General features: G+C 36.4%; 2 protein-coding genes across 3 annotated transcripts in view; one reads left to right on the forward strand and one right to left on the reverse strand.

The window, feature by feature from the left end:
• Positions 1 to 1010: 1010 nt before the first annotated feature.
• Positions 1011 to 27349, reverse strand: part of LOC128868574 (uncharacterized) — a 33032-nt gene continuing 6693 nt past the window's right edge. Inside the window, exons 5-9 of the mRNA XM_054110829.1 lie at positions 16783 to 16932; positions 16528 to 16670; positions 11111 to 13136; positions 1611 to 1829; positions 1011 to 1521 (exon numbers count right to left, since the gene is read on the reverse strand). Coding sequence (XP_053966804.1) covers positions 1165 to 1521; positions 1611 to 1829; positions 11111 to 13136; positions 16528 to 16670; positions 16783 to 16932 — 2895 coding nt within the window. The 3' untranslated portion in view covers positions 1011 to 1164. The remainder of the gene's footprint in view (positions 1522 to 1610; positions 1830 to 11110; positions 13137 to 16527; positions 16671 to 16782; positions 16933 to 27349) is intronic.
• On the forward strand, positions 21198 to 23445 carry LOC128868575 (zinc transporter ZIP11). Of its 2 annotated transcripts, none has more exons than XM_054110830.1 (2): positions 21198 to 21600; positions 21736 to 23445. In XM_054110830.1, exon 2 carries the CDS (start codon positions 21888 to 21890, stop codon positions 22914 to 22916), a length of 1029 nt encoding a protein of 342 aa, XP_053966805.1. In that variant the 5' UTR covers positions 21198 to 21600; positions 21736 to 21887; the 3' UTR covers positions 22917 to 23445. The 2 variants fall into 2 exon arrangements, with proteins under 2 accessions (XP_053966805.1, XP_053966806.1); XM_054110831.1 differs by having other exon boundaries at positions 21198 to 21414.

Below are 27349 nucleotides of genomic sequence, written 5' to 3' on the forward strand. Positions count from 1 at the left end.
TTGAATTTTTCAACCATTGTGCGGCAGGTGCGGTGGTCCTTCAAGTTCAACTCCCCAACATTTGGTGGAAAACTCGAGACGTATTTAGTATCTGCAGCAGCTCGTCAAGTCTCTCAATTGCTAGTGGTGGTGGTCTAATCCACAGCATAACATGGCGACATATGAAATCACTAGAATCAGATCATCTTTGCAGTGTTAGCATTCGGGTAGTTTTGAAAAAGCAAATTACTTGTACCGTGCTTGGTCTGAAAACCTCCAATAATTTTCCACTCATCTAGCACTCCTCCCCCTCTGGAAACAGCAAGTTTTCTGGGTCTACCGTTAGATGAGCTAGACGTAGGCGACCGGTGATTTGTACTACACTGACAGGGCAAAGTTACTGCCACAACAACAACCTCTGATATTTTCTAAAACTGCAAAAAAAATCTTTCAACATATTAGTATTTTACAGTTTTGTAAAATCGATTGAAAATTTTGCACACCACTGTATGTGTACTTGCATATATTTACATGCACAATACTGCATTTTCATATGTACATCCATACATAGTACTTTAGTAGGTTCTGAGTCATGGCAATTTTACTATTTCGTTGTGCGAACATACACAATATTGTGAAATTCAACAGTCAGCCAATTCAATCCCAATAAACTTCAATTAATTACTCAATGCAAATATAAGCTTACGTAGGCAAGTATGTAATATCATACTTACGAACGATGCGTTGGCAACCATATATGGGCATCTTTTATCGATTACGGTGCCGTAACGGTACTTTTCAATCAATGACCTTTATTCATAACACAAATAGATAACAATTTTTAAAAATTAGTAGTCTTCTGGTTCAATAGGGTAGCTTTACTCGATTCATGAAGGTCAATCCATTAGTTAACATCGCCCTTAATCAGCCTGCGTTACCATGATAGCCTTTTCATATGAACAATCTCGATTTCGGCCACTATTTCACGATTTAAGTAATTGACTAAGACAAGATGTTTAAGTATTTCTTAATTTATTTAGATACATATATATTGTTCACTAAAATATTATGTACTACAAATCAATAATAAGAAGGCTTTCATGTGTCAAAATCCAAAAAAAGCTGTATGTTATACCTAACCAATATCTAACTTCATTCAATAATGCGTTACTAGAAATAATAAAACTAAGTTGAAACAACTGCCTCAGCATTCGTTTGCGGCAACGGTGTTGGCGGCTTTGCAATCGGGTTCGAAGCATAGGCGTACTTTTGCTGACGCATCACTTGCATGTGCGTAATGCTATCCAATACCCAGAATGGGTTTACGTAGACTTTACCTTCGAGCGCTCCGTGCGCACCACCGATTATATATTTTGCACGTTTGCGATGATCAACCATTTTGCCGCCGCACAATACAATTAACTCCTTCAGATTGTCCTTCGAAATGGGACCACAACGCGATGATATGTAAAATGCACCTAAGTCCGTAAAGAGTTCGCATTTGTATGTATTGCCAAAAGCCTGACGTTCAGTACGACAAATCTGCGGTAAACGAATTAAACAGTATATGAAAAATTATTGCAATATTTAACACAACAAAAAAAGTTAACAAAATATTTTTGTTTTATTACCTCAACGGCACGTGAAAACACCCTCAACTCATATTCTTCCTCATTTAGCCAACTGCCGGCCTTTAGCGAATCTATTACCCATTTGTAATCCAAGATCCAGAGGCCGCGTATTAGACCGCGCAGTAAGTTCAACGTACGACGCGGTTCGTAACTAATCACGTGCGTCGTGTCGTCGTTGACACAGTGATTTAGTTGCAGGCCACCAAGCGTAGCAATTGCCTGATTGTGGAAGTAAATTGATTTAGCGATAAGGATGAAAATATGGATGATGGAAATAGATGATTTAGTGTTTTTGCTTTACAAAATAGATATGTAAGTAGTATGCATGTATGTGTTTGAATATTTATTTATGATAATCAATGTTATTGTTATTAATTGCGACTAATGGCGAAATGTTACAAAATTATTTTCAAATGCGCTTTTATCGCCGAAACTTTTTTATTGCTTGTATGCATGCAACAAAATAAAATTAAATAAAATAGATAAATCGAACGCAATACAAGTACAGGCGTACTACATACATGAAAAAGGGAGTTACCTTGAAGTTTTTATTAAGAAAAATAAATTAAATTCAATTTTTTGATGAAATACGAAAATTAAAAAATACAACAAAAAATATATTCAAAGACTAATAATAATAATTACATAGGGGGTATTCCCCTTATTGAACGGAAAAAAAGTTCATATTGAAAAATGCATATTTTTCAAAATCGTGTTATAAAGGGTGTTCTTTTTAGAGGTTAGGTTTTCAAGTTGGCACTACTTTTTTCGTAGATGGTCTTTTTGACAGCTGTCACTTAATTTATGCTCAGTTTGGTTTGTCATTTCATAATGAATAGACTTATACCTGAACAACGTTTGCAAATCGTGCAAATTTATTACGAAAATAATGGTTCGGTTCGCGCGACGCATCGTGCGCTGCGTCCAATATTCGGTCGACATAATCGTCCATCAGAGTCACTAATTCGATTACCCATGGATCGGTTTCGCACCACGTTTGCTCTAGTGGATAATACGCATCCTCAGAGACGTCGTACAGTGCGCACCGAAGACGCTATTGCTGCTGTGGAGCAGAGTATCGAAGAAGACCCGAATGAGTCCATCCGTCATCGCGCGCAGCAATTGGAGATGTGCCCATCCACTTTATGGAAGATTTTGCGGAAGGATCTTGGTTTGCGGGCTTACAAAATCCAACTCGTGCAAAAATTGAAGCCGAACGACCATCAAGCGCGTCGCACGTTCGGTGAATGGGCCCAAAACGAGATGGCCACCGATCTCGATTTTCACAAGAAAATTTTGTTCAGCGATGAAGCTCACTTTTGGTTGAATGGGTATGTCAATAAGCAAAATTGTCGCATTTGGAGTGAACATAATCCACAAGCCATTGCTGAGACGCCGTTACATCCTCAAAAAGTCACTGTTTGGTGTGCTCTATGGGCAGAGGGAATCATTGGTCCATATTTCTTTAAAAATGAAGCCGGCCATAATGTTACAGTCAATGGAGAGCGCTATAGAGCCATGATTAATGACTTTTTCGTGCCTGAATTGGACGATGTTGATGTGGACGACCTTTGGTTCCAACAAGACGGCGCTACATGCCATACAGCCAACGCAACAATCGATTTATTGAAGGAAACTTTTGGTGAGCGCATTATCTCGCGCCGTGGACCTGTGGCGTGGCCTCCAAGATCGTGCGATATAACACCGCTGGACTATTTCTTGTGGGGCTATGTGAAGTCGCTTGTCTACGCAGATAAGCCCGAGACGATTGACGTCTTGGAAGAGAATATTCGGCGCGTTATTGCTGACATACGGCCCCAATTGATGCAAAAAGTGGTCGAAAATTGGGCCTCTCGGCTGGAATTTATTCGAGCCAGCCGCGGCGGCCACTTGCCCGAAATCATTTTTAAAACATAATGGCAAACCCTTATCTTTATAATAAAGCTAAATTCTTGGCCATAACATTAAATTATATACGTTTTATTTCATCTTGAAAACCTAACCTCTAAAAAACACCCTTTATTAATATCAATTCTTGTACCGTGTAATATCGAAACCGTGTTTTACAAGTACCGTGTTATACGATTATTATTTTACAATAAAAGGAGCTCTAGCTGCCAGGCCTTTTGGCTCGGATAAATTTTTACTTGTGAGAATTTGGAAGTGAGAAAAACAGCTGATCGCAAAGTAAAAATAAACGCGAATTAAAATTTGTCAATTGAGTCAAAGTTCTCAATGTAAATAAAAATGGGGATTAAAATGCAGCATGTATATCAAGCCATATAGGAATTCACGGGAACGAGATGGCAGACAGTGCGGCCAAACAAGTCTCCTCAGCACCGATAACAAAAAATCCCACATGCGAAAATAGAGGCATTCTGTCAGCAATTAAACGATGTCTCAACACCGAACGAAACTAGAGTAGCTAAACTACACCCAGCACCACCACACTACCATAAACCGAGATCATATACTCCCACAATACCCCACCGGCCTAGGGAAAGACAAAACATTTTTCCCGGCTACGTGTTGGCCACACTATTGACACACATCAACACATTCTGACTGGGGAGCCACCTCAAGTCTGCGCATACTGCGATGAAGTTCTCACTTTAAACCATGTATTCCAGGATTGCCCCGAGTTGGTAGGCACCAGAAATAATTACCTGAGGAAGAACTAAATTAAATTAAACAATCTCTAAAAATACATACTAGCGATGAGAACCTCGGGACTCTGGTGTTTTTTGTGTACCGAAAGTCTTGCGATTCTTTTAAAAATATAATATAATATTGTGATATATTTTTTACATATTATGTAATGTGCACGATAGGAAACAAAAAAACCAGCTGGTCTACTGATAACACTTTTAATAGATTAACCTTGGCTAAGGTTACGAATTAATCCAAAACGTAAATAAATCCAAGCCTAAAAAAATGTCAAGCATTCTTTAATATATATCAAAAAAAAAAGAAGAAGAATAACATTGTCAGAAAAAAGAATTATCTAGAACCTACAGGAATTTCAAGCCAAAATTGTATGGGCTAAAAAACTTTGTACTTAGCATTTTCTAAAAATTCTGAAAAACAGTTTGAAATTTTAATGACAATTTCTTGAATTCTGTTTTTAATTTACACAAATTTGAGACTATAGGCCAAAGTTTGTTGTAGTATTTTTATATACAAAAGTTACTACCCTACAAGACAGCTGACTATCATATAAGCACCCATATCACTGTCCTCATTAAACTACACATTTTCGTTCTAGCCATGGGAAAGTTCTGATAGCTTCCCCTTGTCGGTGTGATATTCTATCTCTCTTTTACCAATAGCAATTTCTTATAACTGAAAAATATATCTACTATGCTCTAAAGGCAAGGCAACTAATCATTTTTATTCTTACAATGTAATAACTGCTGATAACTAAACTCCTCATTGTCGTCATTACAAACTTCTCAGCACTAATAATCATACTTCCAATTTTTATTATCAAAAAGTAATCAGCGCTGATGGGCCAAACTACAAATGTTCGTTATCAAAAAGTAAAGTTGTCGTTGTTGTAGCAGCATAAACATTCCCCATACTTACATACGGGGAATGCTGCTAGAGTGACAGTCCTTGGCCATATATAAATCCGGGTCGTTTTGGTAACGTAGAACCGACTGTCGTGGAAACGATCAAAAACTTATCAAAAAGTAATCAGCACTGATGATAAAAACTCCTCATTTTCGTTAAGAAGTAATCAGAAGTGCTGACAAAAACTCCTCAACTCCTTCGTTATCATAAAATGTTTTATTTAGAAATATATAAAATTTTTTGTATTCTTTAGAAATCTCTTACATATAAATTCGGTGTTTCATCTACGGAGATTCGAACTAACGAATTTTCAAATGTTAGCCAAGTATCTACTCATTCGGCTATGGCGACCATACAAGAAACACAGCAAAATTTCATACTAGCACTTTTTTCAGAGCAGCCACATTATATGGAGGGACCTACAGTTTCAAGCCGACTCCGAACTGCTGATATTTTTATGAGGAGCTTTTTCATGGTATTTCTACTCGGAGGTTTGCCATTGCCTGCCGAGGGGCGGCCACACTTACTTATACACAGGTTATTTTTTAACTTTGTTTTGGAAGTTAGGTTTAAGCAAAACTGGAATAACTCAGCCAAATTTTGACTGATTTAGACTTCTCTCACCCACTTTAGTTTTTACGACCCGAATATATTTTTTTTAAATACAATTTTTAACCACTTTTATGCAGACTTTTCAGCTTGCACTTTTCTACATATCATCTGAGGTGATTTTTTGGAAGCAATAATTCGAGAAGTCAACGAGATTTCGAATTCTACTTTGCTTTGCCAAAAAATTTGTTGTTAAATTATTGAACTCAATTTTATTTAAGTGCTTTCTGCACTTTAGTTCTAAGTTATCATTTTAGTCAGTAAGAACTTTTATTGTTTATTGACTTTTTTGAAATAAGGGGTTAGGTTAGGTAGTCAGAATTTTAAAAATATGAAATTGTTTTCGCATTTTCTTAGAGTATAATATCCTAAAAATATGAAGTGAATCCGACAAATACTTTTCGAGCTATTCAACAATCAACAAAGGGCGCTCGGGCGCCCCGGATCAGATAACAAAACTTGAAATGCGTTTTTCTCAAAACTATGTTTTTTGAACTGGTGATCACTGTAACTTAAAAACCGCTGGGTAGATTTCAATAAAATGAACTCGGCTTTTGAAAATATATAGAAAACTCGTGCCTGATGGAAGAAGGACTTTTTCTTTTTTTTCAAAAATTTCGATTTTTTTTAAACAATTAATTCTCGTTTTTTTTCTCGAAAATGTGAACAATATTTCCTGAAGCCGCCATATTGTAAATTTTGAAAAAAAAAGCTTCATCAAGCACAAGATTATCTATTAATAAAACTAATTTCTCTTGTCCGATTGATTTTAGATGAATCTCCAAGGACTTGTGATGATCACCGCAAGACACTTCTGGAAAAACGGGCTCACACAAACACCGATAACTTTTACAATTATTAATTTTTTTGTTTGAAATTTTGCTAAAGTCAAGTCGAAACTTGATGAATTAATGCTATGTTTTTATTTTTGTAAAATAAAGCAACTGACTAGCAAAAAAAAAAGGATTGAAAATTTGAATAATTTTTTCGGGCCTCTGATTCCCCCTAACCACATAAATAAATAAATGCAGTAAATTGTTGGTTCGAGTGTAGTTGCTGGTCTGATAAATAAATACAAACTGAATATATATTTTTCCTTATTCAACAAATTAACTTTCGTAAGGTTTGTAAATATCAATCAAATTATTCTGTCCCATTGACTATTACGACAATGGCATGAGGGCAAGATTTGTTTCTTATACAGTAAATATATTTCGAACGATCGAAAAAGGTATGTTTGATAATTCCTAAATCATCGCTACGTACGATTCCCAGTTGTTTATATGTATGTATAGAACTGATCTTAGTTCTAAATTCATTAAAAGCACAACCGTCCGAAAGTTCGGATGTTCCTACAGGGTGGTCATTAAAAATGAGTGAAATAAGTTAGTAAGCATTTCCACATTTTAAACATGTAAATGTGCAAATATTTCACCAATCAAATAGAAAAAATTTTATAAATTTTGAATTAAAAACCTTTAGAGAAAGAAAAATTAATATTTTGAAAAATTAATAAAATGGGCTTATGAGAGTGCGATTTGAAAATCAACAGAAATCTGGAATAAATACAAAAAAAAAGCAAGGGTGGTTATGGTAACCACGAAAAAAAAAAATACAGTGATAATAAATAAAAATTGTCGGATTTACCTTTATCTACTTTGTCTAAATTAAACAGCTATAATATTTACATTTGGCTTACGGTGCGGGGCATTATACCCGTATGCATGCAGTAATAAAATATTTTACTTTATTTCACTTGATAATAGTTATAATAAAAAAGCTATATAACTTGACGAGTTAACTTTCAATTGCAGGTTGGTTGAAGAGTATTGAAAGTTACACCCAATAACCACTGCAGCAATTTTTTTAGCCGTTTTAATATTATATTACAACTTTCACCTGAAATCGCAAACCATTTTCTATCCCCTTGAAGTTGATGTTTCAATATAAAAAAAATAATATAATTGTCGCAAATTGGCGAGCTCCGCCTCCTATTTGAGGTGTGCGTCTTGATGTTGTTCCACAAATGGAGGGACCTACAATTTCAAGCCGACTCCGAATGGCAAAATGTTTTTTTTTTTGAGGAGCTTTTTCAAGGCAGAAATACACTTGGAGGTTTGCCATTACCTGCCGAGAGGCGATCGGCAACTTTTTCTATCACTTGGCGTTTCACTAGCGACACACTTAACTACATTTTTTTTTACATTATGACACTCTTCAAGCAAATAAGCGATATGTCGTGCATGTGAGGAGGGATTTCTATACCAATCCGACACTAATTACCTCTTTACATGAGGTATGGTGCACTAGAAAGGGCTAGTTTACAGGAAAAACCCGAGCCATTCCGGTAATGTAGAACCGGCTGCCATGGAAATGTAGTTGTACAACAACAACAATACACCTCTTCACATGCCACAGAAACCAACTCATCGAACACCCCTCCCTCCCTCTTTCATGTTAGTCGGCCTCGTCAAAACAGCACGTCTCGTGGGCTTACCGTCAGATCGTCTTGATAACAACACTACCTAGGCAGGTCTTGATAAGACTTATATTTACAACAAACAAAATATCTACTATGTATTAATATTTAGAACCAATATTTTTTTTTTTTTTGGGTTGGATTTCCATTACTACCACGATAAATTTGCTTGGAATGTCTAAGTGCGTGGACCGAATTTAAAAATGTTGTCACTATATCAGCCTTCTGATTTATAGTACTTTTTATAAATTACCATTAAGAATTAAAAGCAATATTTAACGTTAAAAATGCTTAATTTTGGCATAAACTTGAAAAAATGCCCTATTTTTACTCAATAATACTACGAATTTTATTAAAATTCTATTATTACAAATGTTCTTCTAAAGGAACTGTCAAAGGAACAATAATGAGAAAAGAATAAAGCGAAACCGAAAAAACCCAGTCAACCAACAATGAGGTTCGATAGAACTTTTGTAGTTTTTAAAAGAGTTAAATTAAGTTTTGGCGTTCGATAAATCGTTATTTTCAAAAACAGTGAAAATTTGGATTAAAAAATCACGATTAAATAATATTTTCATAAAAAGTGAAAATTTGGAATAAAAAAAAAACGCGCAATTTTTTAGTCGAAATTTTCGCCTGCGGCATTTTTTTGTTTGAATACATACAAAAAACAAAAAAAATTAATAAAAATAATATTTTGTTTTCCAGCGTCACTTATATAAACGGTTTTCCAATAACAGGTGTTATTTTGAATAGCCCGTTATTTCGGTAGATGTCATTTTTGAAGCTGTCATTTATTTATATTTGACAAGTAGAAAGTACGCCATTAATAAAAATGGCGATACACGCTTAAAAAACGCATTTAAATTATTAAAATTCACTATAAAAATGGTGAAAATTTGGCAGAGACGGTTCGTAAAACTTGAACATTTTTGGGTCATCGTGAAGCACCTTGTCGGACTGCAATACAGAAATTGCTGAAAAATTCGAGCTGTTGGGACAAATTAGTGATGTGAAGAATAAACCCCGTGCACGTCGCTCAAGAACGGCCGAAAATATTGCTGTTGTAGCCGAAAGTGTTCAAGAAATCCAGGTTTGTCCATTCCTCGGCGTTCTTTGGAATTAGGCATTTCACAAACGTCATTACATCGTATTTTGCATAAAGATTTGGGTCTTAAGGCTTATAAAGTCCAGTTAACACAAGAACTCAAGCCGGCCGATCAGCAAAAACGTCGTGTCTTTGCTGATTGGGTCGTGGAAATGCATGAAAATGAGCCGGAATTCCATCGAAAAATCATCTTGAGTGATGAAGCCCATTTCCACCTCGGTGGCTTCGTCAACAAGCAAACTTGTCGGATCTGGGGCTCAGAAAATCCAAAAGTTATTGTTGAAAAGCCTCTCTATCCACAACGTGTGACTGTTTGGTGCGGTTTATGGTCCGGCGGAGTCATTGGACCTTACTTTTTCGAAAATGAAGCTGCAGCAACACTTACGGTGAATGGATTGCGCTATCGAGAGATGATTAACAATTTTTTATGGTCGGAATCTTATTGGAAAACCCTTTATTTTACGACAAAACAACTTTTTCATAAATAGTATAAACAAATAAATAAATAAAAAGTATGAATTATAAAACCAAAGTTAAATGCTTGCTGGGTCAACATTGCTTTATACATTGCTCTTCAACGATATTTCAGTACAAGATGCAAGTACTGTCGTAAAAAACCTACTTTTAAGCTTTTCCTGGGAGTTCTATACTGACCCTAGGAAGTTGCGACTTTTATCGTTATAATGGTGTGGGCGCGGCGAGCAGTAACATGCCACCTCCTCCTCCGCCCCTCATCATCTAAATATATCATGGTAGTAATAGAAAGTTTAGCCAAATATCCTATTAAATAAAACCTGAAAAGAATTTGTTTTGTTCTTAGACATTTTACTACAAACCCCGTTGGCGTTCAGAATGTTAAGGGAGAAAGCTGTTTTTCGGTTAGTAGAAAAGAAAAAACAGCAGAAAAAAATTACTGAATTTTTAATAACTAATTCAAATACACGTTAATATTAGTAAAATGACAAATTTTGCATAAAATCACTATTCGAAAACTTGAACCTTCTTGGTTTCAATTAGTTCACCTTTTCGAGAGTGCACTGTATTTTGGAAATCATAACTTTCTACGGCTATTAGAAAAAAGCTGTTACTTTACTGTTACTACTATGTGTATGTGAGTATGTAGTACAACGGTTTGCAGTGTTAATTTCTGTATCCACTTTATTTAATAAAAATGAAATAATTCTTATACAAATACTTTTCACAGCGATTAAATAACGAAAACTCTTTGTATTAATATCTCATTTATTTTTCTCAAAACTTTATACGTATGTATGTATATATGTATTTCAATATACGAATGAATAACATTTTTCAATTGTGTATTTCAACTAGTGTACAAATCTTATTCTCACTCAATAAAACTGGTAGTCTTTTCAGTGCTTTGTGCGTGAGTAAGGCAATCTAAAAGTTGAAAAGCTTGATTGGATAATATCGTGAAAGGGTTTTAGCTAAACAGAACAACAATTTTTACAGTAAATTCATACAAGGAGCGGCAAAATTATGTAAGAACCAAAATTAAGCTAATTAAAAAATAAATAAAATAAAACCGAAACTAAATTTAAAATACATAATTAACAGAAATTTAAGTTAAGCATAAAATTATACAAAAAAAAAAAATGTAAAATCAAAAAGAAAAAAAATTTAAAGAAAACTAATGGAAAGTACGCCAGCGCAATGGGAAAGGCCATTCGGCAATACAATTAAATACAAATTTTATCGATGTTTACGAACCTCACGTATCACTTTGACTTGTTCCCGGTGCATGTTGGTGCACACAATATATGGCAATTTTTTATTGCCGCCAGAAGCGCTTTTGGTCAGTTGTGTGCTAGCAACACTCGCCGCCGCTGCAACCACCACCGCCGCTGCACTTTTCGCTTCGCATGGCATTGCACTCATTTGAGACTTTGTCACGACTTTCGGTTGAGATTGAGACTGGGTCGTTGTTAGTAAATTTGCATTATCAACAAGTGTAGTTGAAGGCGCAGCAGTTGGTTGTGATAATATCACAGAATCGGAGGGCGTATTTACAGCGATATTTTCATCAACTTCTATGTCATGTTGCAATTGTTTGTTTACTACAGTATCGGAAGTTTTACTTGAAATTAAGCTCATAAATGATCCGTTTGATTTCGGCAGTATTGTACTTATTGTGGTGGCATTAGTTTGCGTTGTTGACGTTGCAACTTCTGCATCTTTTATTAATAGAGATTTCTGTGCTACTTCTGGAACAACATCACATTTTTCGGTTACGCTTGGAAGTTGCTCGTTCCCTTTACAATTTATTGTGGATGCATTTCTTTCCAACTGTGGACACGACCCTTTTAATATTGGCTCCTTTTCATTTTTTGCCAAATCATTCGTTAGCGTGGGCACTAACTGTACTTCACTTTTTGTTACATTCGTAATCGGTAGCGGCGATGAGGGTTTAATTATCATATCTGAATGTGAGCTGCCGCCATTCACGGCAATACTGCTGCGCGGTTTTTGTATTGATCGCTTTTCGATTACATTTGGTGTCATGGTACGTCTGCGTTTTGAGTTTGATTCAGTGGTACTCTTCTTTGCAGATGTCGGAGGCGTGGCAGTCAAAATGAGCGAGGTATCGTTGGGTACGAATAATTTACGTTTCTTAACAGTCTTACGGGGAGAAATTGTGTGCGTCGAAGCAGGTGTTGTATCTGTTGCAGCTACTACTTTCTTATCAATTTCGTCATCAAACTCGATGGCGGCTTTCGTTGTAGACGTTGTAGCATTTGTATTTATTGTAGGTGGAAATATGCTTGGACTCTTTTCGACGCAAGCCAACTCTTGGGCCATTACTCGCCTTGCGGAGTTATTTATATTGTGTAGACGTTGTTGAATTATGTCCATTGAAACGTCGAAGAGTGTACGCCGTCGATTGGCACTGGGCAATCGAGTTGAGCTGAATACCACTGCGGCCGAATGCTCTTCAATTAATGCACCAACTCCATTTTCTTTCTTCTTTTCATTCTCTTGTAAGCTTTCTTTACTCTTGTCTATTAGTGTTGTGGGTGTTAGTGCAAACTTTAGTAAATTTTCGTCAAGAACTTGTGGTGTTTCATTTATTTGAGCCAATGAACATTCCTCTATGGGCTTCGGTGTATATAGAGTGCGACGTCTTGTTGTTTTTTCTTTCTTCTTAGGCGACATTTCCGGTGTTTTGTTTGTGTATAATGTGCGTCGTCTTGTTATACGACTTCTAGTAACGAAGTCTTCTTTTGGACTTTTCATATTGCGCGCACGAGCAGCAGCTTTGTTTGCACTTGCCTTTGAAGTATTTCCTCCATTCTCCTCGGGAATTGCACTAAATGTGGTTTGATTGGCATTCGACACTAGATCAGGCGTATTTGGTACAAGTGTACTGAGGCTCATATTAACGGTGGTATGTATTGAGCTTCGCCGACGTGTAACTCGACCAGGCGTAACCGTTTCAGTCACTTGCAGTGAGTAATCACTTTTACTCCGTGCTATAGGCATTTGTATACTGGAACGCCGGCGTAAAACACGTTTTTTCGGTGACGCCAAATTAGGATTCGTCTTTCTAGCTATCCGCTGACTAGGTGAAGGAGATGGGGAATGCACACATTTCTTTGACTCGGTTGATATAATAGTGTGTTCGGACAGATTGCCACTTTTTGAGGTCTTGAGTGACATTGCCATCGATAAAGTTGTTGATTTTGTATCGAATTGGAATTGTCTAGGTTGAAGGGGCGTAAACGAGTTGCTCTCAATTCTGAAATAAGATGACATTTTATATTAGTCTTTTTGCCTTGCATGTGAATTAAAAATAATGGAAAATAAAATATATATACGCTTAAATTGAGTTTAAATTTTTTAAATAAATTTATGAATTAACACATGAAGCCTCTCGCCACCACGACACCACAGGGCAGATGATGGCTTAGAAATTTTGCCAGAGCTTAAGCGCGAGAACTGCTCGCGTCAGCGTATTCCCACGCCATATACAGTCTGCCACTTAAGTCAGCGTACTCTTGAAATATTTGCACAAATCACCCTGTAACTTGGCCAAATTTTTTGTTAAATTTAAAAAACGTTGATGTAGGCTAATGAAACAATATATTTTCTTCTAAGCTACAAAAGAAAAACAATTACTTTTAATTTTAGTCTTATATTATTGCAACGAATGTAAGCATACTCAGATATTTGCGTCGACAAAAGTCTACGTACTCTTAATTTGTTGCGCTGTCTGGCGCCAGTGTTCTTCTTAGAAATAACGGGGATTTTTGAAAAATGCGTGCAGTAATGAGTAAATTCATTATAGTTGGCGTGTTTTGTTTGAGACGGACAAAATATTCGATTTTTATGAACAAAATGCCTCGAAAGATTTATCACTCGATGATCGTGGAAAGATCCTGCATCTTCACACAAAGGAGCAAAAATCTTATGCAGAGATAGCTAAAATGATGGGTAGAAGCAAATCCACTATTCAGACTGTCATTTGGCGATTCAAATACGAAGGGTGCATTAAAAATAACGAAAGATCCGTCCGCCCACTTGCACTTTGCGATCGTGAGAGGCGCACAATAAAGCATCTGGTGGACAAGGATCAGTGTTATAGCGCAGGGTAGATTGCGTCAGAGCTAGGTCGCAACATTGACAAGGAGATGCACCCGAAAACAGTCCGTAGAGCGGTAAAAACATATAACTTGAGGTCCTACGCTCCTCGCAAGAAGCCGCACTTAAATTTAATTAATAGGAGGAAGCGCTTAGAGTTTTCCAAAGCGTATGTGCCAATTGACTTCTGGCAAGGTACTCTTCTCAGATGAGTCGAAGTACAATATTTTTGGCTCAGACGGGCATCTCCGCATATGGGGGAGACCAGGAGAAGCCCTAAATCCAAAAAATACCATAAAAATCGTAACACCCCGCGGCAGAGGTATTATGGTTTGAGGCTGCATGGCTGCAGCAGGAATCGGAAATTTGGAATTTATCGACGGAGTGATGGACCAATACGTGAAAAGAAAAAAAATTTAAGAGCAGCGCCGAGAAATGGGGAATAGGTTCCGATTTCTATTTTCAGCAAGACAACGACCCTAAACACAAAACAATGAACACCAAGCTGTACCTCGCATACTACACTCCACACCTTTTGGAGACCACCACAGAGCCCGGATATCAATCCGATTGGACACGTGTGGAATAGGCTGAAAAAAAATAAGAAAGCACCACATAAGCAATAAAAACCTCCTGCGAGAGGCATTGTACCAAGAGTGGTGCGCAATGGATCCCAATTAAATTGAAAAACTGGTGATGCCAATGCCAATTCGCCTTAGAGAGGTGATTAAGATGAAGGGTTATCCCTCTAGATACTAAGTTAAAACTTGTAATGAAAATAATGTTCCTTATAGTTAATAAGTTGATATTAGTTTGTAAGAGTACGTAGACTTTTGTTGACGCAGGTATTGAAGTTCCTTTTGTTTTTAATTAATAATATTACATTAAAGTCGAATTCTTACTAAATATATTTATTTCAAAATTTAAAAGAAAATATATTTTCTTGTTAGCCTGCATTAAAATTTTTTAAATTTAATAAAAAAAATAAAAATTTAAAAATGCGTATTTACTTTTGCCGTTAAAGGATAGCGGTAAACAGCGATGGCTGTACTGTTACATAAATGTTTTTGTGTTTATAGAATCTTTAAAGAATAAAAGCTTAATTAAAATTGTTGTATTTATGTTAGTCGAATGTGAAACGATGACTAGATATATCGCTAAGATCTGTGAAAATGCAACGAGCCAAACTACATATTTTCGCGGGGAAAAAGCGCAAATTAAAGTTTTTAATAAATCAGGGCTTTCTACAAGGACAATAAACAGAGAAATCTCAGAAATTGATCATCTATCATTTCTAAAAATTGCGCATTTTTTACGGTAAAAACATGAAATATGAAGAAACACAAAACTAACTACAAGGCAAAAAGAGAGATAATTAGATTGGCTACTACAGAAATAATGCCCCAAATCAATTTGCAGATAAAGAGAAGACGTCTTGGAAAAATATTAAAATCATCTGATCGTCAAATGTCAATACTGACAAATATGTAACGAAGGGATTTCCTGCCTGCAGACTCACGTCAGTGATAACTGGGTTCTGGTCTATCGTTTATCTTTGCCTTTATATCTTTAACTCAGTATCAAAATTAAAGCATATATTTAGGTGGCATATATATAGGGTGATTCAGATATTTTATACCAATTATTTGTGATGTGTCTTTTTTTAATTTTAACAATTGTTCAATTGGGTTTTACGGGGTATGGCAAACTTAGTCATAGAGCAATATTCAATTGAACAACTCGCAAAGTGATCCAAATTATTATTTTTTCGGTTAACATAACAGGCACATTTTCACCTCAACGAACACATTAAAAAGCAAAGCAGCGTATTTATAAATAATTTTAGCTCGCATCATTTGTTAGGTATTTCACCGAGCTCCTCCTCCAATTTGGGGCATGCATCTTAATGTTATTTCACAATTGGGCGGACTTACAGTGGCCGCCGTAGTCGAATGGGTTGGTGCGTGAGTACCATTCGGAATGCAGAGAGAAAGTGGGTTCGAATCTCGGTGAAACACCAAAATGATGAATGGCAGGCAATGGCAAACAGCTCCTCATAAAAATATCTGCCGTTTGGAGTCGGCTTGAAACTGTAGGTTCCTCCATTTGTGGAACAACATCAGGACGCACACCACAAATAGGAGGAGGAGCTCGGCCAAACACCCAAAAAGGGTGTACGTGCCAATTATATATAAATATATATACAGTGTTGCGAACGGCAAATGGTATTTTATTAGGAGGCTTTTTTATTGCCTGCTGAGACGGCGACTGCTTTTAGAAAAAATATTTTCAATCATTTGATGATGAAACCGCTCACAACGGGGCTACGGCGGCCAAATACAAAAAATTAATATAACCCTCTTTCTTAACATTTTATTAGTCTTTATTTAACGATAGCATACGCTTGTAGAAAATATAGTTAGTGTTTACAAAAAAAAAAAAAAAAAAAAAAAAAAAAATTACACATATGTATGCAAATCAACTGATATGTATGCAAATCTAATTTTAAATGATTTATTTTATAACTATTATCAATTAATATGACTTACCGATTCAACAGCTGGGTAGCGGGTGACTCGGCCACATCTTGAACTTTCGTTATCGATGTTGTTGACGCAGGTAAAACGTTATTATCAGCTATAGGTGTGCTATTAAAACTAGCTAGTTTTCTGAAGTATTGACTTATATCAGTCTTTTGCATTTAAGATGTATACAAACAATGAAAATAAAACAAGATAGTAGATAAGAATCAGTATCACTGCTAAATTTTGATAAGATTTGCTGTCGTAAATTAAGTTCATTACCTGTTTTCTACTCGATTTTGGCGTATTAAAATCTGATGAAGTTTTGGTAAGCGATTCCGCTACAGTCTTGGGGGTGTTGTCTTTTGGTGTACCCTGTTTCAGACGAACACGTTTATTGCACTCTGAGTCCGGTTGCATGGACTTGTGACGCTGCAAAAGTGACGAAGACATAAAAACAAAATGCGGGAATTAGCTAAAATAGGGTGGGCAAATTTGTTCTTAAAAATCATAACCGACTGAAGTATCCTACTTGAAATCCTGAACCAAAAAAAAAGTCAAGGGGAAACGGGGAAACAGAGCTCTAGAGGATTTTGGTCCTCCTTATTTTAAATTTTTGTTATAAATCTAATTTTGTAAAAAATAAACCGTTTTTCTTTATTAGGCCTAGCACTTTTCAGCCCATGTGTTATGTTCTATTAAACTCATCATTTAATTTCGGAATAAATTTTGAAACCACCAGCATAAATAATTTAAAAGCCAAAAAACATAAAAAGCTATTAATAATTAATAAATATAATAAACAATAAGGGACCCAAAATGATTCCCTGCGGGACTCTTGAGTTATCAATGAATAGTTTACACGAAATTTCGTCTTTAAAAACAGGATTAGTCCTTCGATACAAATATGATTTACTCCACTCCAGAAAAATCGAAAGAATTCCAAGAGATGCTAATTTAGTCACTAAAATTTTGGGGGAGATCTTATAAAATGTTTTGAGAAACTTTTTTCCGATAGGGAGGGCGAACGACGCAATATTTTTTATTTTTCGCTTGTCATTTGTAAACTTCATTAGTATACATTTCATCATGGAACGCTACACACTTGAGCAACGATTGCAAATCGTGCAAATTTTTTATGAAAATAATCGTTCTGTTGCTGCTACTTTAAGAGCATTACGACCATTTTACGGTCCATTTAACAAGCCGTCCCGTTTTGGGGTTATGTGAAGTCATTGGTCTACAGTAACAAGCCGGCGACGATTTGTGAGCTCAGAGCCAATATTGAACGCGAAATTGCTGGAATTTCGGCCGATTTATGCAAAAGAGTGGTCGAAAATTGGATTCAACGATTGCACTTCGTAAAACGTGCACGCGGTGGTCATGCAAAAGAAATCGAATTTCATACTTAAATGTATATGTTCAAACTCGATAATAAAAAAAAAAAAATTAGTTAAAAAAGTCAAACCGTTTGTGTTTTATTCAAAAAAGTTCAAAAGTTGAAGCGCTCTTACTGAAAAACCCTATATAAATCGCATTACTTGGAAAGCTATTAGGAATGCCAAAAAACCGCCATCACAAAAGATTAGTTAATGTGAATCTGGCAGGTACAAAGCCAAGCTAATTAGAACAAATCAAACGCTTAAAATTAAAATAAAGTTTGGTTTTAATGACGTTTGCGGATATTTTTGAAACTGATTGCTCTGTAATTTCAATAGGTATTTGTTAAAAATTTTGAAGATTCAAGTGATTGGTGCACGCTTCAAAACTTCAATAAATACACTTCCAGAAAGAGATTTTATGAAGATTTGCCTCAAAGGAACAGGCACAGCTTTTAAATAAAATTGCTGAAAGACCATCAACATCAAAGCGAGAAGCGCTTTTTATTTTCCTTATACTTCAGGGATTTGCGCCAACGCAATTCAGCTCATGTAAGCTGCAATTAATCACAGAAAGTGAAGATTACTCAAATTTAACAGCTGGTATGGCAAGGTGTAGGTAGGTCCCTCCATTTGTGGAACAACATCAAAACGCAAACAACAAATAGAAGGAGGAGCTCGGCCGAACACGCAAAAAGGGTGTACGCGCCAATTATATATATACAGAAACACAGATGGCATTCCAAGCAGTACGAAGGCGTTGTTCTTAAGCAACGACAGAAATCAAAATAGATTAACAAAACCAACACAAGACTGAGTCTTTTCGAAGCCCTATGCTTCAGAGAGGAGTGAACAAGGAAAAAAAATGGCAAGATGGCGAATTGTAAAAACACTTTCTCGGCACAAGAATGCGAGTATTTTTTATTTTCGAAATTATTAGTAGTTTTAAATGTTTTTTGGTAGACATGTAATTCCAAATGCAATAAGTAATTATATTAAATTACAAAAAAAAAAAAGAATTAAAAAAAAATTAATTAAAAAAAAAAAAACAATAATTATTTATTGACAAAAGAAAACGTAAGAAAAAACTAGTTTTTCTCTAGTAAATACACTATAGAAAAACTGTATACATATCGATGGCTCTCTTTAACTCAACTCAACTCAACTCAAAGACACAACTCAAATTATAAGAATTTACAGTGGAGCCAATTAAAGTTTTCGTGTTTCATAATTTGGTCTTGGAAACTAATGATTGTGCATTATTTGCTTTAATACCGTAGGGAAAATTTGTAAGCTTTTCAAATTATGACTAGTTTATAAACTTATCTCCTATATAATTTAAATATAAGACGTTTTGTTTTGTGTCACTTTTGCAGAGGACCAACAATATACACTTAGCTACGCTGGTGTAGCATTTTTTACAAAAATAAATTATTTTTTTATCAGGCCATATTTTAAATTGAAATACTTTCACCTTACTAAGTATTAGTTAGTTGACACTTCTTTATTGACTTCAACTTTTAGCTGTAGCTGTTCAAACGAGCGCTTTTTGTTTGTATTTATTCATAATTACGTGCCTCGCCACTCGCTTTATGTGATGTTATCAAAATTTAAATTGTTTATCGTTATAAGTCGTAAGATTTTCTCGTTTGTTTTGCTTCGATTCGTCGTGGTGCTGCTTAAATGTGAGGGTTGCCGTGAAAAACTATTAAAAATTGAATGTTTCTCTGACATGATTTTATATTTTGAATTCGTTATGAAATTAAAAGTAGTAGACATCAATTGTTGTACGAGTATGTTTCCATTTTAAGAAATAAAATTTCTTGATTACAGACGTAATGTAATGTATTTTTGTTATGAAAATTTCAATATCAAAGATGAACTTCCCTTTGGTCTACGAATTATGAAACAATTCGAAATCATAAAAGAAAAATAGTAATGACATGGATAATGAACCAAATATCCAACAACAAACAACTTTGAACCACTTGCAAGAGATTGAATACAAAAAATGCATGTACGAATTGCTGCTGCAATGAAACGAAATCTAGCCATTGCTATAGTTAAAAGCTATTATTCGAATTATTGCTTTACTATACCTTAGTATAGTAAGGTTGCCGTAGCCGAAAGGGTGATGCGTGACTATCATTCGGAATTCAGAGAGAACGTAGGTTCGTATCTCGGTGAAACACCAAAATGAAAAAAAAAAAAAAAAAAAATGTCTAACAGCGGTCGCCCCTCGGCAGACAATGGCACACCTCCGAGTGTATTTCTGCCATGAAAAAGCTCCTTATAACAAATATCTGCCGTTCGGAGTCGGCTTGAAACTGTAGGTCTTCCATTTGTGGGACAACATCAAGACGCACACCACAAATAGGAGGAGCCCACCCAAAATGGGTGTGCGCGTCAAATACGTTCCCATGACAGTCGGTTCTACGTAACCGGAACGACCCGGATTTATATCCGGCCAAGGACTGTCACTTCAGCAGCATTCCTCGTATATGCACGGGGATTGTTTAAGCTGCTACAACAACAACAACAACAACCTCAGTTTATTAATGAAATAGAAACTTTCGTATCTTTACTTATTAAATTGTTTCACATACTTTATAAAATGTCATTTCTTCAATAAAAAATGCATGCATTAATATTTTATATTTATTTTCATTTGCATGGCTGTTTGTTTTGCGTAACATTGACTCTCAGCATCAATGACGAATGCACGATATTTTCTTTATATGGAACACCTCAGCATAAAAAATTGTTTAAAAGTTAGCGCGAATTTTGAGTTACTTGAAATTTGTTCTTTGTTGTTAATTGAAATTTTAATGTAAATTTGTAGAATTTATATAGATTTTGTAGAAAGTGTGAAACTTTGCTTTATATGGTTTCAATTGTAGTTTTTTTTTATTAAAAAAACACAATTAATAAATAATCTAAACTTGTCTTCTACAATAATAAATCACAGATTTCATATGTATGTAATACCCAGGCAAATCTATTAAAGGTGGTATCGGTAAATCAGCTGATTTTTTTTCGCCGTGCCCATGTGACACAAGGCGAATCCGATCTTTCATATCTACTTCGCCAATACTTTGCTTTGACAATCAAACGCACAAAACATTGTTTTCGGTCTAGTACCACCGCCTTTAGAGAACGCGCCTTGCATAATACACATATTTTCGAAATATGCTGTTAAAATGAGACATGCTGTACCTATAGTGCTTAGTTTTACGCCATCTTGTATTTATCTTTCTGAAAATGTTACTTTTCTCAATTTGCAGCTAGTGAAACAGCTGTTAATGCCGATTTTAAAGCAACCATGCGCGTGTATATTTCATCTGCTGCCACCGTCAAAGTACGAACACAGCTGAAGATAAAAAGCGGCAAGAGAACAAGCAGTTTTCTGACAATTGACAATCGCTAACGCTCTCGCGTTGTTTTGTATTCGATTGTTGTAGTTTGCTGAAGTTGGAGCAACAATTTGTGGAGCGCTCATTACAGCAGAATATCGGCAAATCGTTTTAAGTGCGAAGTGAGTTAATTGACACGAGCGTACATCAGAAATATACAAATTTAATAGCTATAAATCTTGGCAAATCTCAATATAAATCAGTGTGTTCATTGAAAAAAACGTCGACTTGGTGATTTACCTAAGCTGCATTTATTTCTGAGGCTATGAGCGCTTCGAACGTGGCATTTTCGGTGGAAAACCAACAAGGTAAACATCAAGTGGAAGTTTTGATCTAGCCTTTATAAGCATTTCGTTGTATTATACACTTTTGCTTCTATTAATAACCATATCCATGACAGCTACTAATTAAAAAAAAAAAACTGTGTACTTCTCATTTTACAGATAAGCAGAAATAGGCGTAATCAAGCAGCGGAAAAATAGCAAACATAATCATTAGAAAGCAAAGCTTAAGCTAAGAAGTTCCTGTATTGTTGTTTGTTATTGCATTTGCGCGTTAAGCCGTGCAACACTGAGGTCAATTTCACGTACACACAATGATTGCTGGCTACGGACCGGTCATGCAGGCCCTTTTGGGCACGCTCTTCACGTGGGGATTAACGGCAGCAGGTGCAGCTTGTGTGATATTCGTGCGCGGCAATCAACGCAAATCACTTGATGCCGCATTAGGATTTGCTGCTGGCGTCATGATTGCTGCTTCATTTTGGTCACTTCTAAATCCGGCTATAGAAATGGCTGAAAGTTCACATCTCTATGGCGTTTACGCCTTTTTGCCGGTTTCAGGCGGTTTTCTATTGGGTGCCATCTTTGTTTATGGCTGTGATCGGCTAATGTCCTTTCTGGGACTCAACAGCACGAATATGATGATTTCAATGACACAAACAAATAAGGACAAAGCCGATATTGCTATCGATGATATACGCAACAGTCAAGGCGTTTTGGATCGTACTGTAGCCAAAAGTATGGACAGTTTCTCCGATTGCTTGAGCACACAACATGGCAGCATTGAACCGCGAAGACGCAAGAAGAATAGTGCTGTAGAGGTGGAAGCGCAACGCACCTATACAACCGAATCTCAACGGAACATTGACAACGCAGTGGCGCAATGGAAGCGCATTATGCTGCTTGTGGTTGCAATTACGGTGCACAACATACCCGAGGGTTTGGCAGTTGGCGTCAGTTTCGGTGCTATAGGCAGTACTAATTCTTCCACATTCGAGGCAGCACGCAATCTAGCGATTGGTATTGGTATACAGAATTTCCCTGAGGGCCTGGCTGTCAGCTTGCCACTGCATGCGGCCGGTTTCAGTGTGACACGCGCATTATGGTATGGCCAACTTTCCGGCATGGTGGAACCAATCTTCGGCATTTTGGGCGCAGTGGCAGTAACACTAGCCAATCTCATATTACCTTATGCACTATCATTTGCTGCGGGCGCAATGATCTACATTGTTGCTGACGACATATTGCCCGAAGCACATGCCAGTGGCAATGGAACAATTTCTACTTGGGGCACGGTAGCAGGATTCCTTATAATGATGTGCCTTGAAGTGACCCTCTCCTGATGTTACAACTACTGTAATTGTTTTAAATGTTGTATAGTTAACTACATGTACAAGATTTTGCAGAAGCAAACCTATAACAATCACTTGATTTGGCACTACGTATGATATGAAAATGCTGTACCAAAGCATTTTTTTATATTTTTTTAAGTGACAAACGCATGAATTTTTAAACAATGTACTAATGTAAATGTGTGTATCCTGCTTGTGTACACAAGTTATGTGCATATAAATGTAGATTCGTTGAATGTGTGTGTACATATTTAAATAAGTATGTTTGAACGGCTGGCCCAAACTACGTAAATGTGGTTGTTAAGCAGAATATTCATGGAAAAGATTGCAACCGCCGATGCTTTTATACTTGTATTTTTTTTTAAACATATGTCTTACAAGGCATACAACTAAGTATTACTTTTGTAAATATTAAACAAAAATAATGTTTGTGAAATCTCGTTTTAATATATAAATCTCCCTCAGCATAACCTTGCGAATATTAAATCATTGCTTTAATGGCATTCTTTCAAGTAACTCATTGAAAGCAGTAAAACTTAATTAGTTTCTAAGTATCTTTTATGTTTTAAGGCACAAAGAAAAAACAATCACAAAATTCCACATAATTTAATAAACAATAAAAAATACATTCAGCTAAAGTGAAGGTGGCACACATTGGTTTTTAAGCGTAGTTTGCATACGAGGTAGCAATGAAATATTGTAGTAAACATTTTCCGTTGGTAGCACAACATCTATTAGGTAATCAATCAACGTACACTTGCAAAAAAGCGGAGACGGTTGGTACACTTAATTGTGTCTATCTGCCATCTGACAACAACAAGAACCGTTGGTTAAGATAACTTAATTAAGTTCTGATAAATTTAAAATGTCACGATAATTTGTGATGTATGCTGATAAAAGCTGCTACGTGCTTTAGAATATATCTTAGACATCTTCACAAAACAAAAAAAAGGAAACAAAATTAAAATAAATATAAAGGATAGGACCGTTTAGTCATCATTTGATACATATGCACTTTTATAACTTTTTGCACGAGGTCTTCTTTCAATTATCATCATTTGCAAGTAGGTATGCGTGTACCGAGTCATATGCACGTACGTGTGTGCGTTAATACGTACACGCATGCGCTCAGCACTAATCCCCAGCGACACTTGATTGATTTCACCTTCAAGTTCGCTTAAATCTTACATTTCATATAGGATTACTTTTGCCTCTTCAAATGTTTTTGTTTTCTTATAGATTTGCGCCGCCATTTTTAGGTGAAAAACTTATTATTGCGCGTAACTGTTATCGTCCGCGAGCTAATAACTTCAAAATACTTTTTCAAAAATTTCTCAAGGTGCTCGGAGAAAAGGAAGTACATACAGATGTAAGCACAAGTACATTTATTATTAAATTTCTAAGTGTTGTGATGCAATGGCGCTTCAGAGCTCCCAGTATATGTATGTATGTATCGGTAGCTTCTATTGTAGTCTTATCACTATTAACATTTCAACCTGCTCTTTTAAACTCGTTAATTACCAACTGGTGTTCTAGTGACAATTACTGCTATGACTGCGAGACATTTTCAATTGGAATTGGCATTAATTTATAGGTAGCTTTTTGTGGAAAAAAAAAAATCGCAAATACGCTTTACATATAGATTTATTGTGATACGAGTTCACAGCTTTACAGAATACCCCTTAAACGGGTAAAACCGGGATCGGTCTGGTGTGTTGGATCGGCTATCAGACGAATGTCAATAATACGAACATACAAGGTGCAGTCCACAATATATTAGACTGAGCTAAAAAAGAAGCGACAGGAACTTTGTTCTGATAACTTCGAGTTTGTTTATTCAAAATAGTCCCCTTTGGTCTCGATACACTGTTTTGTGCAATCTAAAAGCTTTTCGAAAGAGTGTTTCAGGGCATTGACCAGAATGTCCTTCAGGATGTCGGTACAAGTCTTTTGGATGACCTCTACGGACGCAAAACGATTTCCTTCCATGACCAAATGCATTTTTCCGAATAGGTGGAATCACAGAGAGCCATATCTGGCGAATACGGTGAGTGATTGATGGTTAAAATGCGCTTTCTAGTCAAAAAATCAGACACTAGAGTGGATTGATGAGATGGTGTATTATCATGTAATAAGCGTCAGCTTCCTTCTTCGCGGTATTCAGGGCGAATTCGACGAATGCGATGCAACAAATGCTTCAAAACGCCAAGATAGAAAATTGAATTGACGGCTTGGTCCGTTGGCACGAACTCCTTGTGGACAATTCCCTTGGAATCGTAAAAACAATTGAGTATCGACTTGATTTTTGACTTCTTCAAACGCGATTTTTTGGGTGGTGGCTCGTCTGAGGCCTTCCAATCGCCACTTTGACGCTTAGTTTCAAGTTCATGTTGGAAGCACCACGTTTTTTCACCAGTTTCAATGTTGTAAAGGAAGAGTTCGTCTTTTCTCACCTCTTCAATGAGGCCTTTCGGATGTTGAATTCCGATCAATTTTTGGTCCTCAGTTAACTTGTGCGGAATGAAACGTGCACAGACCTTTCGTAAGCCCAAATGATCAGTTAAAATGCGATAAATCAATATTTTGGAGATATTCAATTCCGATTCCATGAATTTCAACAATGATTTCGATTAATTTTTGATAAATTTACGAACGATTTCGATGGAGTTTTCGGTGATTACTGATTTTGGTTGTCCTCACAACCATCTCTGAAACGTGTAAACCACTCATGAACTCTGGCACGATATAGACAATCATCGCCATAAACTTGTTTCATCAATTCAAATGTTTCGGCGTTTACCGATCCAATTTTAAAACAAAATTTGATATTAGCTCTTTCTTCGAACAAGATGGCGCCATCAAAACCACTTTTATGACGCCAGTTTTGTTTATTTTGGACTTCACCTTATATGATATATATATTTAACTTTTATTTAAATGGCGCGAAGAAAATCCACATAACGCCAGGGTATCCCACTATTGTGGTTGTTGTAGTAGCATAAACATTATTCATATATGTGCGGTGAAGGCTGCTGGAGTGACAGTCCTTGGCCGGATATAAATCCGGGCCGTTCCGGTAAAGTTAAACCGACTGTCGTGGGAACGGGTATTCCACCGTTTGTCAGATTACTGGTGTGTAAGACAATGCTAAAACTAAATGTTAGCTTTAATAAGCGCAAGCAAATTTAACTTGTGAAAATTAGTGCAAAAAGGTTAAGTCGAATACTTGCATATGACAGGAATCCGTCGTACCATTCAGAGAAAATGCTACTACTTACAGCTTCTTCGACAGTGTCGTTTTCTACTGCTTCTTTTGCACTTTGATCTGCCTTTTGATTGATTGGTATACCAGAATGGCCCGGAGACCACACCACATGAACATTTGAGAATTCAAACTCTGAGCGCTCCGCGGGACACAGTTTGGAAACAGAAAGAAGCTTGAAAAGATGTAATTTTTCTGATTGTTGTTCTGCTTGCTAAAGTTGTCGTAGTTCTACATTACTCTATTTTTGACCTAACAAAACTCCTATAAAATTTTGAGGTTACTTGAGGGTGTAGGTCTGTTTTTATTGCTGTTAGCGATTTGAAAAGAGTAGAATTGTGTTGTGACTCCTCAATTATAAAGACGAGCTTATTAACTCTTCCTAAGAACTTTATGCACTCGACCTGCGGAACCGGAATATCTAATGGAAGGTCATCGCAAGGTTTTATTGCTGTTAGCGATTTGAAAAGAGTAGAATTGTGTTGTGACTCCTCAATTATAAAGACGAGCTTATTAACTCTTCCTAAGAACTTTATGCACTCGACCTGCGGAACCGGAATATCTAATGGAAGGTCATCGCACGATGCTTTGTAATAGATTTCTAGAGTAATGCCATTTCAAGCATTTTCACTTACAACCTTTACACTTGCAAAACTATTGATCGAATAAAATTCGCTGTTTGTGAAACAACATCTAACCAAATTATAGCTCCTCGAATGCAATTATTCGAGACTAAACACCATCTAATGTAGACGAAGAGCAAGAGTTGTCCCGCGTTACTTTCGTCCAATTGTGTTCTGGATATTGTGGCAGGTTAAACTCCTACTTATCCAGAATTGACATCGACATGCCCAATATATGTCCAGCATATGAAGGCACACCGTACGACAGTAACCACCTATTCTCATGCCCCATCAGACCTACTCTCCTAACAACCCTCTCTCTCTCTTTAGACACCATGTTTCCATGTCCTACCATTAGATGAGAAAGACGTCGACGATCGGTGACTATATCGCTTAGAAAGCTGCTACAACAACAACAACCCTTTCCCTGGTGGGGGGAAACGTCGATAGGGCACGTTTTTTGGAACTATTGTTAAATGACTACTAGCAGAATATGAACCTTCTCAGCAGAGGCGCCTTTTTCCAATTCAATGAAGCAC

The sequence above is a fragment of the Anastrepha ludens genome, chromosome 6 (assembly GCF_028408465.1).
Source record: "Anastrepha ludens isolate Willacy chromosome 6, idAnaLude1.1, whole genome shotgun sequence".
Lineage (NCBI taxonomy): Eukaryota > Metazoa > Arthropoda > Insecta > Diptera > Tephritidae > Anastrepha > Anastrepha ludens.

Bases quoted from the DNA above. Each gene is read 5' to 3' on its own strand.
- LOC128868575 (XM_054110830.1), top strand. From the start codon at position 21,888: ATGATTGCTGGCTACGGACCGGTCATGCAGGCCCTTTTGGGCACGCTC.